This window comes from Podarcis cretensis, assembly GCF_951804945.1.
Source record: "Podarcis cretensis genome assembly, chromosome: 11".
Taxonomy (NCBI): Eukaryota; Metazoa; Chordata; class Lepidosauria; order Squamata; family Lacertidae; genus Podarcis; species Podarcis cretensis.
The window spans coordinates 49,625,325-49,644,020 of record NC_137180.1 but is presented as its reverse complement, the minus strand read 5'-3'; the positions used below and the strand labels follow the sequence as shown (position 1 = coordinate 49,644,020).

Here is an 18,696-nt window from a genome sequence, read left to right as displayed (position 1 = left end):
GAGTTATAACATTTGGAGAGTGCAAGGTAAGGGGAAGCTGGCTTGCATCCTATGGTGCTCCTCCATTCACGAAAGTGCTTTGATTTCTCTCAACTCTTCCCTCCACCTGGATGCCACGTGTCATATTTCACACCATTCCCCAAAGTCCCCCAACCCCAGGCACACATCTTCAGGAGGTGCAGGGGGCTACACAGGGAAGGAGGAAGCCGATAATCCCTTTCCTGTGGATGTGAACTCTATGGGAGTAAAATGAGAATCCAAACCACTGCTATCTGCTTCCTGCTTCTGGATGGTGAGATAGTTCTGGAGATGAGTAGGGAAAGAGTGGTACCCAGCCCAGTTTCCTAGTCATTCTGGGCCATTTCCCTGTAATTTCCTTAACAAAAGAGATACTTCCTGGGCTATTCATCTCCAAAAGTCACTGGGCCAGCCCAATATATTTTGTGGGCACATGTGCTAAACCCTGTCTTTGGTGCCTACCCCTTCCGCCCAAAGAATGAGACAAGAGACCAGAGTATGGGTTCAGATTGGCCACAGCTTTATTGAGCTTCAGAAGTGGGAAACTTGGCACAGGCCTTGGCAGGTAACCCTCTCAGCCCGTCTGGCTGAGGATATGCAGGCAGGTGAGGTGCAGTGAGAGGGGACTGCAAAGCACAAACTTACACAGCATGCCCTTCCACTAACCTCAGCCTGGGAGTTTGACCTACATGTCACTGCTCTAGGGCCAGGGACTCCCAGTTTTTGCCCTTTAACAGGCCCTGCAAACGCCGCCACTTGGGAAGCTTGGTCAAAAGGGTCAGTCTCTTTTCTTTGGCCTTAGCCCCATCCCCAGCCGGCCATCCATTGTCCTCCCTGGCCGAGGGTGAGTCAAAGGCCAACCAAGCAGGTGGGAAGCACCCATCCAGGTGAACCCCCGCTTGGTGCCGCAAACCCCACCCACCTGTAGGGAAGGGAGGGTGGATATTGTTGCCCGAGGGGAAGAACAAGATGGTGCCCTCCCATGACATGTGCAGAAGCCAACTGGGTAGACATCATCATCATCATCATCATCACAATTTATTTAAACCCTGCCCATCTGGCTGGGTTTCCTCTGCTGTAACTAAAAGCAACAGGCTAACAGCTTAGTGGTGAAGGAGATGCTTCATGGCACACACTGTTGTGTCCTCCACCATCTCACCACCACCCCAGCAACTGCCACCTGAGGCAGATTCCTCACTCTACCTAATGATAGGACTGGCCTTTATTAACCCTTGACTCATCTAACTTCCAAGCCTATAAAAATAATAATTCTATGGTGAGCATTTAAGCCTTACTGAGAATCTTACCCTGTTACTGAAATTTATTTGGTCTCCTCTCTTACTGAAGTAATAATAGTTTAAAAAAACGAAATCAAACATGGTGTCTCTGGCACAGTATCCTCTTACCTGGTAAGAAGGACGGCCACATCATGGTGCAGTGGGTTGGCATCAGTTTTGGGATTGATACTCTTTTGCCATTTACAAAAGCTGGCTAAGGTCTTGTCTGCGTGGTGAACTATTTTCAGCCCTTTCTAAAGAGAGGGAAATAAAAAATATATACCGGTAATTATACTGCTAGAACCCTAATAGCATCTACATTAATTATCAAGCTCAGTAAGGTAATTTAGATGTAACAAATGGTGCTTTTGCGTGAAGCGAGAGACGTAATTATGATAGCTGTTTACGGAGTCCAGAAAGTTGGGATAAAACTGTTGTCATTTGGAAAACAATGGAAAAAGAATACCCCAAAAAATACAAAAAGAGCAAAACAGCAGATTAAGAGGCCTTCACAACTCTTTTAAAAAAATCCCACACACCAGAAGAGCTTAAATAAGTTGTCAAACAAAAATGTTCCCCTTTGTTTTCTGTTTTGAAACAACAATTATCCCTAAATCAGAGAAAAATTGAAGCACAATTCTAGGGTTAAGAAAGATGGAACATTCTTAGCAGCTACGCAATCTTGTAGCACAATTTTTCAGAATGCCTTCGAACATGCTGAGAACAACTTGGAACCAATTTGGAAACATTGTTCCCTAATCAATCCAAATCTTTCCTCTCCAGGGTCAAGCTCTGAGGAAAACAAACACATACATATTTTTAAGCTAAAACTCCAATAATCCCTGACCATTGGCCATGAGGCTAGGGCTGATGGGATTTAGAGTCCAAAAACATCTGGAGGGCCTCAAGTTCTCAATCACGGAATAGGGAATCACCTTGAAAGTCATGTGAAAAACATTTATTATTAGTAGTAGCAGTACTAGTAGTTGTAGTAGTAGTATTACCTCATCATCATCATTGAAAGAGAAGCAGTTCACCACACTTAACACAATTACACAACATTTAAAATATATACATTTATAATTAAATTATCATCACCATTGTCATCATGATCACTGATTTATTAATCATCTTCCAAATAACCATCTCAAGGCAATATACACTAAAGATAATTTTTTAAAAGTCCAATACACAAGAGCAGCAGTACAGTAGACACTCATGGTAAAGACCTATTTGTCCAGCTGTTGGAACATCGATAGAACAATAGAACAACTTTCCACAGCACTGGTGGCATCCCATAATGCTTGCATGTCCAGTGGCCTTCTAGAACACCAGTGCCGCCACTGAAAAAGCCTGCTTTTGTCTGGCTTCCTTCCCCTTCTCTGAAGTCTATCAAAAACTTTCTTCCTTAAGAAGAAAGTCAATGCAATGCATAATTGTTAAGTGGGCGGGTCTTACCTCCTCTTCCTCTAGAAGAATCAGTCGAACCAGCACAATATGAATTGCATTGCCAATGCTTGGATCATGGAACAAGCCAGACACCTGGGCAAAGCCAGAAAATATAAAGTTGATTAATTCATTTTCTGCAGCAATATCCACGCCCCCACCACCCCGATGATGATGATCTATTTCCATAGCACCATCAGAGATATGTCTGGCACTGCACAGAGTAACAAAATATAGGTCTTTGCCTATATATAGTATGATAGCAGACCAGCTTTAAGGTCTTCTTGCTGGTGGTAACCAAGTCCCAAAGAACTTGTGACCAGGTGCTTGAGGGACTGCCTCATTCCATACATACTTGTGGGCAGGGTTCGAAATTAGTAGGGCTCCAGGCACATTTCGCGCCTAAAGATGATCCATCTGTGAGGACATCAAAAAGTCTGGGTGCCATTTTTTGCACCTGGCTCACACTCAAGGATTCCTGAAATGTATTTGCTTTGAAGCCTCGAAGTTAATGTTAAGGATAGGCAATAAGTTAAGGAGTTTAACAATAAAGAGTGGAGTGTTTTGAAAACCAAAGTATGGTACCAATATTTTTTATTGTAAACACCAAATTAAACATGTATTAACGATTTCTACTAAAAATGTGATCTTGACAATGCGTCACATGTGAATTGCATATTAATACATGCTTATCAAAATAATAAATAGAAAGTGTTGCTGCCCCCTCAGTGGTGACTAGACATTCTGTTTTGGTGCCCACAACCCAGGTCCCAGAAGCCATTTGGCTCCTAGTTTCTCTACCCCAGTTTCTAACACTGCTTGTGGAATGTACTGTGTTTTTTAGGACAGGCACTTTTGACCATGCCGCATATTACTGAGGTCCACCCAGTGACCACTTGGATCAGATGAACATCTGACAGACTATGCTAGGGGTTGTTCCCCTGTTCCAGAATTAGCCTTTGCAGAAACTGGATGGAACAAACCTTTCCTGGGTCACCGCTGCCCCCAATGCCATCTGGAATATTCGCTTACACTTGATTCAGTCAGAACTACAATACATTCTGGAATCTACTGCAGAGGGCAGTGTAGCTGTATGAACAAGCATTCTAGCATTATCCGTCTCAATGGCAGAAATCAAGGGGGAGCTTGTAGCAGCTTGTTCTCAATTGTTTAACCCAGGCATGTGGAATCTGTGGCCCTCCTGGTATAGAATCATATTATTGTAGCGTTGGAAGGGACCCTGAGGATAATCTTGTCCTATGCAGGAATATGCAGCTGTCCCATACAGAGATCGAACCTGCAACCTTGGTGTTAGCAGCAACATGCTCTAATGGACTCCAGTTCCCATCAGCCCCCAGACAGCATCCAATGATCTGGGGTGATGGGTGTCGTAGTTCAACCTGGAAGGTCACAGGTCCTCATCCCTGCTTTAATTGCTGACTTTATTTTAAAAGATTTTTTTAATTTTTTAAGGCTGCTTTTTGCCTCCAACACACAATTCATACACAATCAAAATCGAAACATATCAGAACCCCATTAATTATATTTGGAAGTGCCCCTGTGTAGTTGAACGCCGATTCTGCCTTATTCATTTCTTTTATGACAAGGAAGTTCTAACCATGAGTTATGACATTTTGTTAGCATTCATGCATTGCATTGAAAAGGGATTAATTACTAAGGGCTCTTGGCTGCGTTCCTGTCAGAGCTAGTTCAGGCAATCTTCACTTCATGTGAGACAGGGATAGTCAAGGTCAAGTAATCCATTAGACACGTGGGACATTTGTCCATTGAAGGAAAATACCAGTGACAGGACACATTAACAGGGTTTTCACATCCTGCCCACCGACTGGCTCACAACCAGAGATAAAACAAGTTATCAGTCTGGCACTCTTATATCTGAACCAGGCCATAAATTGGGCTTCAATAATCTTTGTCACGATCCTGTGATGCTTTGAAAGCATATGTTCTACTGCTGAGCTATAGTTCCCTCCCCACAAAAAAGATATGGTGCCAGGAAGAAGGGAGATCATTCCACAGATTTGGGGGCGAGGCATTAGGGGGAGAAAACCCCTCTCCCTTCTGGCAATCCTCTAAATTTCCTTTAGAGGGAGCCCTTGAAGGACAGCCTGCCTCAATAAGTTGAGGACATATGGGAAGAAGCCTTCTTTTAGCTCAGCTTTTCCCAACCTGATTGGGACCCCGATGTTGGTTTCTGTGTGTTGCCACTGTGCAGTGCTCTTGAAGTCACAAGACTCTGTTTTGCATTCCAGACTGTTGGAAGTCTCATGGAAGACGGGAGATGGATGTGATGTTACTGGTTTCCTGTTCCTTTGTTTTTTAGTTGCTCTCTGCTCTCACAGAGAGAGGATGTATTTTTTCTGTCTGCATAGCTTAGTAATCAAACTCCTAGCATGTAGCTCATATTTCTCGTCCTTCCATGTGCTGGATACTCTGCGTAATGGGGGAACGCGCTTGGAGTCTTATCAGAGGCTCAGGCCATTAAACATGTTGGAGGACTCAACTGGAGGAGTCGCTCGGTCGAACGCTCATTGCCCCGGGAAGCCTGCCAGTCCCTAGTTAATTGTCAATAAGGGTGGACTTTGAACTTATAGCCAAAAGCCTACCTTCCCCAGCTACAACTCCCACCATCCCTGGTTGTCAGCTATGAAGGCTGGGGATGATGGGAACTGGAGTCCAACAACATTGGGAACGTAACAGCTGGGGAGTTCTGCTTTAGAGATATCATGGTCCCAAGCCATATAATGCTTTATTGTTAAAGCCAGCCCTTTGAGTTGGGTCCAGAAGCCAGCAAATGCAAGAAAGGACCAGGGCTATGTGCTCATACTGTGTGGACCCAGTTAACACTTTCGCTTCCGCATTCTGTACATTACATACCATGTTTATGATAGTGAGGATATAGGATTCCACATTCTCACTTCCGTGGTATTCAATCATCTTGCTGTCAGCAACCACCAACGTCTCCACCCATCGTTCTTTGCTGACAGAACGGCGGGAGATGGCTTTCCCCGTCACCTGGTTCCTCTCCCATTTCTCCCTACGAAGCTCTTGCTGTTGGAAAAAGCTCAACGTTTCTGAAAATGGAAGACAAAATGCATTGACCTTCTTTCCCATGTAGGCAAACTGTTATGTTACAGAAAGAAATGGGCGCGTTTGCCCTTCGCTTGGAGAAAAAGAGCTCCAAAAAATAAATGGAGTACTTTCTGGGAATGCCTGGCATTTCAGAGCAGACAACTGGCATTTGTGTTTTAGAAAGGACTTTCAAAATGCTGGGGTATCTTTCCATCAACCAGGGATAGGGACTCTTTGGCCCTCCATATATTGTTGGACTCCAGCGCCCATCCATCCCACCCTGCTTGGCCAATCATCAGGAATGATGGGAGTTGTAGTCCAACAACATCTGGAGGGCTACAGGTTCTCCATCCCTACTATGCATATTTGAGCACAAAACCTGTCCAAAAGCAGAAAAACACCAAAATATCATTCCAAAATGTGAAACTGAAGAGCAGTCTTATCTATTCAGCATCTGCTGGAAACTTGGACAAGATTTCTGTCTTTTCTGTCTGAAAATGCACCAGGAACCATAGGTTGCCTCTAGATTCAATTTAAGAACTACTCAAATTGTGGCTTGAGAGCTGGGAAACTGCATTGCCCCACAGTGCCCCATAGGAAGCCCTTGCTGGAGCAATACCTGCTTTAGACAGTTAGAGATAGGTAGCCGTGTTGGTCTGCCATAGTAAAAACAAAATAAAAAAAATCCTTCTAGTAACACCTTAAAGACCAACTAAGTTAGTTCTTGGTATGAGCTTTCGTGTGCATGTGTATCTGAAGAAGTGTGCATGCACACGAAAGCTCATACCAAGAACTAACTTAGTTGGTCTTTAAGGTGCTACTAGAAGGAATTTTTTTATTTTGTTCTGCTTTAGACAGTGATTGTTCCAGTTATTATCCTGTAAATTACAGCCTCTGGAAAGGCCTGTAGATCCCCCCCCCCCCCAGTTCTGAAATCACATGTTTAAAATAGCCTCTGTGGTTTCAATAGGGGCTTATTTTTAAAAGCACACATACCAACTTCATCCACAACATTTAGATGTAATTGATAGCAATCATATTTTGCATTAGGAACAGCTTTGACTTAGCACGTATAAGCTGTAGAACAAAAAGTCCCTGTGATCAGTCATAATAAGATTTCTAATGGCAACTTGTAACCATGTAATGGTTTAATGATCTTTAATGTCAATTCTGCCCGATCAAATATTTCATTTTGTACCCTTTTTTTCTCATTAGTGTTGCATATTCTTAAAAAGACATAACATCACATAATTTGCAAAGTAACATAAATTGAATCTTTCATTCCAGAGACAATATAATCATGAAGTTACTGCTGGAAAGCAACATTAAGCCACACTTTTTTCATACAATCACAAAATTGGTGTGTGTCCATGTGTCTAATATGTCATCTAGTCTACCCTCTCAACTTGATACAGGAAACCCAGAGCTATATAATCCAAAACAAATAACTGTTTCCCACCACCTTGGCCCACACCAATAGCTAGTGTTTTGTGGTCACTCCACATTCTCAGTCCTAGGTATAGTGTGTGTGGCCTGTCTCTTTAAGATTAATGCCTGGTCTGCAATTGAAACTCCCCTCCCTGCTTTGGGTGTGGTTCCCTTTACAGCTGAGTGGGGGCTAGTTGGAACCTTAGTCTTGCCCACTGGCTGCTATGCCGAGTTCTCGATCTGTTTTTCACAAATAGATACTACTACTGAAGCTTTCCTGCCTCCTTCTTAGTATTATAACAGACCCATTGGAAGGTTTGGGAGTACCCTTCCCAAACCCAAGGGATGCAACACGGTGTCAGAAGTGGGCCTACAGTTTCAGTAAGCCAGAAGTATTTCTAACAGAAAGCCTGCAGCTGCTGCTGGAAGCTGCAAGATGAACACCTTCAAGCCTGAGCTACACTAGTGTTGTTGTAGAGGTTTTCTACCCTTTATCAGGCATTTTCTAAGATTTTTTTCCCCTATTTCTGCAAACCTTAGAATTCTCCCAAGGCTCCTTTTCAGAAAAGCATCTGGGGCTTCTTTTTTCTTTTTCTAAACAAAGGATGGTGTACTTCATGGAGGGAGCTGTAATCAGTAGCATTAGTTTTTTATGAACTTGCTTCTCAACAGAGAGGGAAAGTTTTGCATGTGTGGAGACACGTTATAGCTTACTGACAACTTTTTAAAAGCACAGGCTGTCTCCATTCAAAAATGAGAACTACAGTGGTACCTCGGGTTACAGACGCTTCAGGTTACAGATGCTTCAGGTTACAGACTCTGCTAACACAGAAATAGTACCTCAGGTTAAGAACTTTGCTTCAGGATGAGAACAGAAATCGCACGGCGGTGGTGCGGTGGCAGCGGGAGGCCCCATTAGCTAAAGTGGTGCTTCAGGTTAAGAACAGGTTTAGGTTAAGAACAGACCTCCAGAACGAATTAAGTTCTTAACCCGAGGTATGACTGTACTTTACTCAGACAGCCTTTGTCCCTCGGTTGGAAGAAGGGGAGAAAGAACTTTGTACTTGTTCCGTGGCAATTCAGCTAAAGTAACAAAATGTCTGAATTGGACAAGAGGGCCTTGGGGTCTCTTCAAATTAATTACACTGAGGCTGAGTCCAAATCACAGCTGACTCCACCGGTGGTGTTTGAAGATGAGTACATATGACATAAGCCACAATCTGTAGGTATCCACTTGCTTCTTCAGAAATTCTGTTGGATGCTTTCCCCTCAAACCAGCTTCCTTCTGATTTGAAAAAGGAAGTCACAGTCAAGCTGAGATGTATACATTTCAGGCAGCTGTTGCACATGCCACACACACGACACTTTCAGTGACTTGGCATTTGATGGTGGGGGGAACAAATCAAGTGGTGGGCACTGAGCGAAGAGATCCTTGCCCATTGGTCTACACAGCAATGTGAGAATAAGGGAGACGGCCTCGCTTTGTTTCAAACCACTAATGTGAACATAGACACAGAACCACCTGTGAGACTAAAAGCAAAGCCGATTCTCCCAATTTCTGCTGCTCTTGGCCTACTGAAATTTACTCTCTTACACCCCATTAATCTCAGAACTGGGGCACTGGAATCTTGTGACTTAATTTCCCTAAGGCAAAAGAACCCATGGAAGTTGCAGCCAGTGCGCTTTATTTTCAAAGCGACTTCTTGCTGACAGAGTCATCAACAATGCCAAGAGGACAGGTCATGCTGTCATAGTAACTAATAAATAAATGCTTAATAATGAGCATCATTGACTGAGAAATGCAGGAGGTAAATAAACAGGCCTTTTTTTAAATAGAGTACGCAATAGTGTTTAACTTTAATATTGTTTTAATAATTAAAAAAAAACCTGAGTGCTTTAAACTCACATTAAACTCCATCTAGCATAATTTTGTTCTATTTACTTCCCCAAAACCCTTTGTTAGGGAGGATGGCTATGTGCCTCACTTTACACAGGACTGTTCTCTATTTAGAAATAGTTTAAACTGTCCAATGCCCAATTTAACAGTAAATAACCCTTGCAAGGAAAATCAGGGGCCTTCACAGTAACCCAACAACAGCATTTGGACAGGAAACTGAACAGGCACACAGCCCAACTTATCACAGTCTTCCCCTCACTGTGGTGAAATGTATTCTATTTCTACATTAGCAATCAATTTCTAAATTTGTATCTATACATTTAAACTGGCATATTCAAGTTTCATGCAAATCGGAGTCCTAATTGGTCCTCTTTTCTTCTTGAAGAATTTTAATTTGGACAACACATAAGTGCCCACTGTATGTGAAGGGGTGAGGTTTAGTGACCCCATAGCTGGCCAGCCAAAACCATCACAGGGTCTCAGGACCCTGTGCTGCCCAGCCTCTATGTGACATCAGAAGAACATCAGAGGAGCCTGCTGGATCAGGCCATGGGTTCATCCAGTCCAGCATTTTGTTCTCACAGTTCCCGACCAGACGCTTGTGAGAAACCTGCAAGTGGGATGTGAGTGCAAAGGAATACAGAAACTGGTATTCAGATGCACACTGCCTCTGACCTTAGGGGTAGAACATAGCCATGGTAGCAGTTGATAGCCTTGCTCTCCACGAATCTGTCTAACTCTCTTTTCAAGCCATCCAAGATGGCGGCCTTCACTGCCTCCTGGGAGAGTTTAACAATGCACAGTATGGGAAAGTACTTCTTTTTGTCTGCCTGATTCTTCCAACACTCAGTTTGGATCGATGTCTACATAACTCTACCAGCCTTCCTCAACCTGTGGGTCCCCAGATGGTGATAGATAGATAGATAGATATAGACTTTATTTGCGTAGCCAACAGGTCATAGCATCACCCCAGATGGTGTTGAACTACAATTCCCATCACCCCTAGCTAGCAAGGCCAGAGCTCAGGGATGATGGGAGTTGTAGTCCAACAACATCTGGGGACCCACAGGGAGAAAAACTTCTATTGCCTTTCTCCATACCATGCATCATTTTTTATTGCCTCTTTTTATGTATCCTCTTCATCAAATCTTTATTGTGGTCATAGACTAGCATAAGGCGGAGAGGGAACTATGTTGAACTGTGAACTATGTAGAATTCCTTCCACTGTTACCTTAGGTTACTGAGACTTACTCCCAATTAGGTAGGCGCAGGACCGAAACTTAAATATCCTGAACAACTACCACCAGCTGCTAAGAACTTCTGTGCTCCTGGCAAAATATTGTAAAAAAAATGTGGTCCACGATTGTCAAATTGTTTAGCCTGGAGCAGAGCCTCTGAAGCTCTTGGAAATACTATGTAGGAGGTATCTTGATGACTACAGCGTTTGGCTTCAGGGCTGGGATCATTTGCCAAATGCTAAATGTTAAACCTGGGGGTGTTTTTAAGTCTGCTGAAAGCTTCTAACACTCCAGACGGCCACCTCTTCCCCACATGACCACCCATTTGCCATATTTTGCAGCAGGGGTCACCGGGAGTTATTTAGAATCCAAATCATTTTAACATATTGCCCAATGAGTCAGTGCTCCAAGATCAATTGCCTATAATGGTTTCCAACTGCCACATGGTTTTCCATACAGCGTAGAGCTGAACTGAGACTGTGTGGCCAAGGGCCAAATTTGGAAACACAAATTGCACATATCTCAGGGCTTATACAATGCAGTGAGCTGGGCATGTGGTAGCTATTGTATATCAGCATTGCAATTAAGCAGCCATCTGGTGATGAAGGGGAACTGTTCATATTCCTTTAATAATGAAGTTGATTTTTTAAAATAAAAATAAGGGCTCGTTAGTTTTATCTGCAAGGTGGCTGCCTTCAGGCCTGCGTGCGAGCACTTTTCCAAATTGGAGAAGGGAATCATAGTTTTATGGCAGTGATTTCTACAGATTCCCGCCCCCCCCAGCCTTTGCCCCTGGTTTCTCACATTTAATAAATCAAGCTAAGTTAGTGTACTAAAGGGCTGGGGAACCTCAGTGCATTCAGAACCTGAATACAAGCCTCCGTGCATCTCTGTTTGGCCCCTGGGACTGGTCTCTGTCTGGTCACACCCCTCCCCAGCCCAGTAGAGCTCCCCTCTTGTGTGCTTTTGACTGCCTTTGTCATTGAACTCTGATAATGCTTCTTGCTTGCCCAGATGGAGAACAGAAAGGGGAATGCAATACCCTCCTGCAACATTTCTGATTCCATTACAACAATAGAAATAATTTTATTATTTAAACGCTGCCCATCTGACTGGGTTTCCCCAGCCACTCTGGGCGGCTTGCAACAAATATAAAAACATAACAAAACATTATTATTTTTTTTAAACTTCCCTATATACAGGGCTGCCTTCAGATGTCTTTCAAAGGTTGTATAGTTACTTATCTCCTTAGCTTGGAGGTCACATAACTCCATACCCTCCAACATTTCTCCGGTGAAAATAGGGATGTCCTAAGGAAATAGGGACATTCCAGGATCAAAACAGAAACTGGGACAGCTCCTGTAAATCTGGGACTGTCCCTAGAAAATAGGGACACTGCGCTGTGTGTAGGAACCAGCCTACTACAGAAAGGTAAGAGCACAGCACTGCGTCAGCTGCCGTTTGTTAAGGGCAGTTTGTGTAGTTTGTTAAGGCTGCTGAGTGTTGTTAGGAAACCCTTAATAAACTATACTTCATATCCCAGGATTCTTTGGTGGAAGCCATGACTCTTAAAGTGGTATAAGAGCGCTTTCAAATTTATAATGCTGAAGTGACCAGATGTATTGGCAGGCTTATGAGAACTCCCAAAATGTGCAACGGTATGTATAAACAAACAAATAAACAAATGGAGGAAGACAAAGGGGTCAGAGATTACTGACTGGCTATTGGGTTTGGGACACGGGTGGCGCTGTGGGTTAAACCATAGAGCCTAGGACTTGCCGATCAGAAGGTTGGTGGTTCGAATCACCGCAACGGGGTGAGCTCCCGTTGCTCGGTCCCTGCTCCTGCCAACCTAGCAGTTCGAAAGCACGTCAAAGTGCAAGTAGATAAATAGGTACCACTCTGGCGGGAAGGTAAACGGCATTTCCATGCGCTGCTCTGGTTCGCCAGAAGCGGCTTAGTCATGCTAGCCACATGACCCGGAAGCTGTATGCTGGCTCCCACGGCCAATAAAGCTAGATGAGAGCCGCAACCCCAGAGTCGGTCATGACTGGACCTAATGGTTAGGGGTCCCTTTACCTTTACCTTTATTTGGTTGGGGGGTGGGTGGGAAGGACATGGCAGACCAGGGGAAGGAAGGGATGGCGAGGTCGGGATCCTGCCCGCACTGCAACATTTGGTGCCTTTTCTCCTTGTCCCATTGTAATCACAGCGTGCATGAATTTATCTCTGTGTAGCCTGACAAAATTGATGAGGCTTTTCATAGCTTGCAGTCCACTTCCTAAAACGCTTCCATGGCTCCAAATCTGGGCTTTAAAACAAAGAAGCAAGCACACATACATACAAAACGGCAGCACTGCCATGTAGACACATCGCCGACAAAAGGCATTTGGGAAGGAAAACTCTTGAAGTGTTGAGCAGCCTACTGTGGCGAACACAACACTAGGCAACTTTATAAGCGAACAGGGCATAGCTGTATTCAAGGCAGTCTCAGAGAGTGTGCAACCATCTCCTCTGAAACCTGAAACGTTATTCTGGAAACCAGTTTGGAAGAGAAAACCAGTGGGCAGAAGTGCCCCTGTCTTGGGATACAACGCCATGTGTGCAACATATGGAACGAAGCTGAATCACTGGACTTTAGTGCAGAGATAACAACAGATGGGAGAGAGCGGTCACTGGCTCATTTCCCTCCCCTTTTTGGAACAGGATTCCGGAATGACTGTCTCTTCAGCTGCCACAGAAAAGAAGCCCTTTTTATAATGTAAAAGGTAAAGGTAAAGGGACCGCTGACCGTTAAGTCCAGTCACGGACGACTCTGGGGTTGCAGTGCTCATCTCGCTTTACTGGCTGAGAGAGCCGGCGTTTGTCTGCAGACAGCTTCTGGGTCATGTGGCCAGCATGACTAAGCCACTTCTGGCGAACCAGAGCAGTGCACGGAAACGCCGTTTACCTTCCCGCCACAGCGGTACCTATTTATCTACTTGCACTTGATGTGCTTTTGAACTGCTAGGTTGGCATGAGCTGGGACTGAACAACAGGAGCTCACCCCGTCGCGGGGATTCGAACCACTGACCTTCTGTTTTTTTTTTTTTTATAATAATTTTTATTCGTTTTTCAAACAGATTACAAAAGTACCACAAAACAACATAATTTCCAACTGATCGTTTCATACCCTTCTTTCTTTTGACTTCCCCATACCTCCCCATCCCTGCATTCTTGTTTAGTGATTCTTTAGCAACCCTTAGGTCCATTATCTTAATTCCCTTTCATAAAAGTTCCTTTAGTTTTTTTTTTGATTACTGCTGCAATTTCTTTACCTCTTACCCCCTGACATCTTAACATTCGTCAATTTTACAATTGTTCTTGAGATATATTTTAAATTTCTTCCAGTCCTCTTCCACTGTCTCTTTCCCCTGGTCACGGATTCTGCCCGTCATCTCGGCCAGTCCCATAAAGTCAATCACCTTTGTTTGCCATTCTTCCAGAGTAGGTAGTTCTTGCGTCTTCCAATACTTTGCCAGTAGAATTCTTGCTGCTGTGGTGGCATACATAAAGAAAATCCTATCCTTCTTTAACACCAATTGGCCAACCATGCCCAAGAGAAAAGCCTCTGGTTTCTTAGGAAAAGTCCACCTAAGGACCTTCTTAATTTCATTCTAGATCATTTCCCAGAAAGCTTTAATCTTTGGGCAGGTCCACCAAAGGTGGTAAAAAGTGCCTTCAGTCTCATTACATTTCCAACACTTATTGTTAGGCAAATGATAAATTTTTGCAAGCTTGACTGGGGTCATGTACCACCGATAGATCATTTTCATAATATTTTCTTTTAAAGCATTACATGCAGTAAATTTAATACCGGTGGTCCATAACTGTTCCCAGTCAGCAAACATAATATCATGACCGATATCTTGTGCCCATTTAATCATAGCTGATTTCACCGTTTCATCCTGTGTATTCCATTTCAACAGCAAGTTATACATTTTTGATAAATTCTTAGTATTGGGTTCCAACAGTTCTGTTTCTAATTTTGACTTCTCTTTCTGAAATCCTATTTTTCTGTCCTGTTTAAATGTCTCATTTATCTGATGATAATGCATCCAATCTCGAACCTTAGGCTTTAGTTTCTCATAACTCTGAAGTTTCACCCTTTCACCATCATATTCTAAAATTTCATGATATTTTGGCCATTTAGAGTCCATATTAAGCTTTTTTACTTCCCTTGCTTCCATTGGTGACACCCACCTAGGGGTTTTACTTTCCAGCAGATCTTTATATCTAATCCAAACGTTATACAATGCTTTCCTCACAATATGGTTTTTAAAACTTTTGTACACCTTTACCTTGTCATACCATAAATATGCATGCCAACCAAAACTATTGTCGTACCCTTCCAGGTCCAAAATGTCAGTGTTCTCAAGAAGTAGCCAGTGTTTCAACCAGCAGAAAGCTGCCGATTCATAGTAAAGTCTTAAGTCCGGCAGAGCAAACCCCCCTCTATCCTTTACATCAGTTAAAATCTTAAATTTAATTCTGGGCTTTTTGCCCTGCCAGACAAATTTTGATATGTCTTTCTGCCACTTCTTGAAACAATCCATCCTGTCCAAAATCTGTAACGTCTGAAATAAAAACAGCATTCTAGGCAATACATTCATCTTAATAGTAGCAATTCGGCCTAACAAGGAAAGTTTCAACCTTGACCATATTTCCAGATCTTTCTTAACCTCTGCCCAAGTTTTTTCATAATTATCCTTAAATAAATTCACATTCTTGGATGTTAAGTTTAACCCCAGGTATTTTACCCTTTTTGTTATTTCCAGGCCTGTTTCATTCTGAAAACTCTCTCTTTCTTCCATTGTTAAGTTTTTTTCCAACACTTTCGTTTTTTGTTTGTTCAATTTAAAACCTGCTACTCGACCAAATATTTCAATTAATTCTAATACTCTTTTAGTACTAGTGTCTGGCTGTTGCAAAGTCAATACTAGGTCATCTGCAAATGCTCTTAACTTGTAATGTCTAACTCCGACCTGAACTCCTTTAACCAACTGGTCCTTTCTAATCATGTTTAACAAAACCTCCAGGACTGATATAAAAAGCAAAGGGGATATTGGGCATCCCTGCCGTGTACCTTTTTCTATAGGTATTTCTTCTGTAACCACATTGTTTACAATAAGCTTGGCCTTTTGTTGAGAATATATTGCACCTATACCGTTTTCAAAACCTTGGCCTACCCCCATCCCTTGGAGATTTTTTTTCATAAAAGTCCAGCAGATATTGTCAAAGGCTTTCTCCGCGTCTACAAAAATCAGGACTGCTTTCCTGTTAATGTCAACATCTAGCAATTCTAAAATGTCTATAATGTTCCTCACATTGTCTGACATATATCTCCCTGGGAGAAAGCCTGTTTGGTCCTTATGAATCTCCTCTATCAACACTCTTTTCAATCTTTTTGCCAAAATGTCTGCAAAAATTTTGAAATCCACATTGAGCAAAGATATGGGGCGGTAGTTTCTAACCTGGTTCTTCTCAGCTTCTGTCTTCGGTATAAGTGAGATAAAAGCCTCTTTCCACGATTCAGGTGCCTTTTTCCCCTTCAGGATTTCATTGCAAACTTCCTTCAATGTTGTATTAAACAATCTTTCAGCATCTTGTAGTATTTAGCCGTCAGGCCATCTGGTCCTGGTGATTTTCCCAATTTCATATTTTGAATGGCACCCTCTATTTCTTGTTCTGTTATTTCCTCATTTAGAGTCCTTTTACTTTGTTCTGGAATTTTTGGTAAGCCGTATTTTCTGATGAATTCTTCTATTTCTTGTTCATTAATTGGCCCTTGTGCATACAATTTCTTAAAAAAGCTTTGAAAGCAATTGTTTATCTCATTAGGTTTGTGGATAATTTTCCCATCCATTTCTAAACTGGTTACCGTGTTCATTTTCTGCCTTTTCTTCAATTGCCATGACAGAAGTTTCCCACACTTGTCCGCTGATTCGAAGGTTCTTTGTCTCATTTGCTTTATCTTCCATTCTATTTGTTGGTTCATGAGCTCCATGTACTGCATCTGATAAAACTTTATTTCTCTCAGAATCTCATGAGACTTTGGTTTGGACCTCAATTTCTTCTCTCCTTCTTTTATTTTTTCTAGGATTTTTTCCTTCCTCTCATTTTGTTGCTTCCTCTTTATAGAGTTCTGTTGAATTAGGAAACCTCGCATCACGGCTTTGCTTGCGTCCCAAATTATTCTTTTCTCCACATCTGTTTTCCTGTTAATCTCGAAATAATCTTTTAATGTTTTAAGGGCCTTCTTATGGATCTCTTCATCCTTAAATAGGGTGTCATTCATTCTCCATCTAAAGGATCCAGTTGTTGTTAGTTTCATCTCCATCTTCACCGCATTATGGTCGGAGCAAGTTTTTGGGCATATTTCTACTTTTTTTGTTCTTGACGCCAGACTACTAGAAATCCAAATTTGGTCTATTCTTGTCCATGTCATTTTTGCCTCAGAGAAGAAAGTTCCCTCTCTCTCTAGAGGATTCCTTGTTCTCCAAATATCAATCAAGTCCAGAGTTTCAGTCATTTCAAAAAAGATCTTTGGTAGTCTCCCTTCTTTTGAGATCACTTGTCTCTGTGCCTTATCCATGTTTGTTGAGACAACTCCATTCATATCCCCCATCATTACGATTTTATAGTCTATGAAATCAACTAGTGTCTCATGCAACTTCTTAAAGAATTCGGCCTTCCCCTCATTTGGGGCATATACTCCAACAATCAGGATTTTTTCTCCTTGAATTTGTATTTCAATTGCCAGGTATCTTCCTTGTTCATCTTTAAATATCAATTTTGGGGCCAATTTTTCCTTTGCATAGATCACCACACCTCTTTTCTTCACTTTGTCTGATGAAATAAATTCTTGACCAAGTCTCTTATTTGTCAATAATTTCCTGTTTATCCTGGCAATATGGGTTTCTTGCAAACATATTATATCTAATTGTTCTCTCTTCAAGATGTGAAAAACTTGTCGTCTTTTTCGAGGAAGGTTCAAGCCATTACAGTTCCAACTAAGAAGTTGCAGAGACATTTTGTGTTTAGGTAGCTGTTCCTCCAACTGCTCCAAGCTTCTGTTCTTCCTCCGATGGTGGTGGTAAAAGTCCAAATGATAGATTTGCTATATCAGGTGGTTCTTTCTCCTCTGCAGTTCCTTTCTGCAAATCCTCCAGGTATCTCTCCAGAAATTGTTCTTTGTCCTGAATTGTTTTTATTTTGATCTTTCTTCCTTTAAAGTTAAAGGATAGTCCTTGTGGGAACTCCCATCTGAATGGTATGGTATTTTTCTTCAGCAGGTCTGCTAGGTTCTTATAGTAGGTCCTCACCTCTAAAATATATTTGGGGATGTCCCTAAAAATCTGTATCTGACAGTTTTGGATCACCAGTGCCTTTTGATAATGCAAGTTCAATATTCTATCTCTTTCTTCTTTTGATCTCAGTGTAATTAGACAATCCCTTGGTTTCTTGTCCTGCCTCCTGCCCAGCCGAAAGGCTGTTGTTATCTCAAATTCTTCATCTTCCGCCCATTCCTCATGCCAAAAGGCTGCAAAATTCTCTGTAAGGAATTCCACAAGATTTTCCCCTTCCCCTTCAGGAACCAATCTAAGTTTTAGATTCTTCTCTTTCCTCTGAAGTTCCAATAAGGAGAGGGCTGCATCATGCTCATTAACTTTCTTAATAATAGACCCAAACTTTTCCCTTGTCTCTTCAGCCGTAGTTTTTGCACTTTCTGCAATCTTTCGTGTTTCAGCACTCTCCTGGATTAATCTATTTATAGAATCTGTGTTAGATTTTACACTAGCTGTATTAGCATCTAGTCTTGTTGTCAATTCTGTTAATTTTTTGGAGTTCTCTGTCGATAGCTTTGTCAGTGCTTCCAGAGATTGATTTATTTTAAGGAGCACCTGTGTCATAGGATCCATAGAAGCTGCTGTTTTTTCCTGTGCAGCTGGTGCAGTTCCTGATATAGAGCCCCTTTTCTTCTGGAATTGTTTTGCTTTCTGCCTTGTTACTATCTCTTCTGTAGGGCCACTCATATCCTCAAGGTCGTTTTCACAGAGTTAGTTTCCAAGTGGAAAATCCCACTGTTGCTTCTCCTGATGCAACAGTTTCACTTAAGACCCTCTAGAGGGAGCATTCAATTGTATCCAAATGGCAGGGAAAAGAGAAAGAAGCAGGAAAGTATAACAGTAGCCATTAAACTCCAATGTCCAGACCACAAAGTCTCTGTCTTCTATGCAACCAAAATGCAACAGGGTGAAAT

At 42.3% G+C, this 18,696-nt stretch overlaps 1 protein-coding gene across 1 annotated transcript in view; it reads right to left on the bottom strand.

The window, feature by feature from the left end:
• ADAMTS12 (ADAM metallopeptidase with thrombospondin type 1 motif 12) overlaps nucleotides 1-18,696 on the bottom strand; it is a 122,969-nt gene that overhangs the window by 54,797 nt on the left and 49,476 nt on the right. Inside the window, exons 4-6 of the mRNA XM_079994679.1 lie at nucleotides 5,637-5,833; nucleotides 2,754-2,837; nucleotides 1,425-1,549 (exon numbers count right to left, since the gene is read on the bottom strand). Coding sequence (XP_079850805.1) covers nucleotides 1,425-1,549; nucleotides 2,754-2,837; nucleotides 5,637-5,833 — 406 coding nt within the window. The remainder of the gene's footprint in view (nucleotides 1-1,424; nucleotides 1,550-2,753; nucleotides 2,838-5,636; nucleotides 5,834-18,696) is intronic.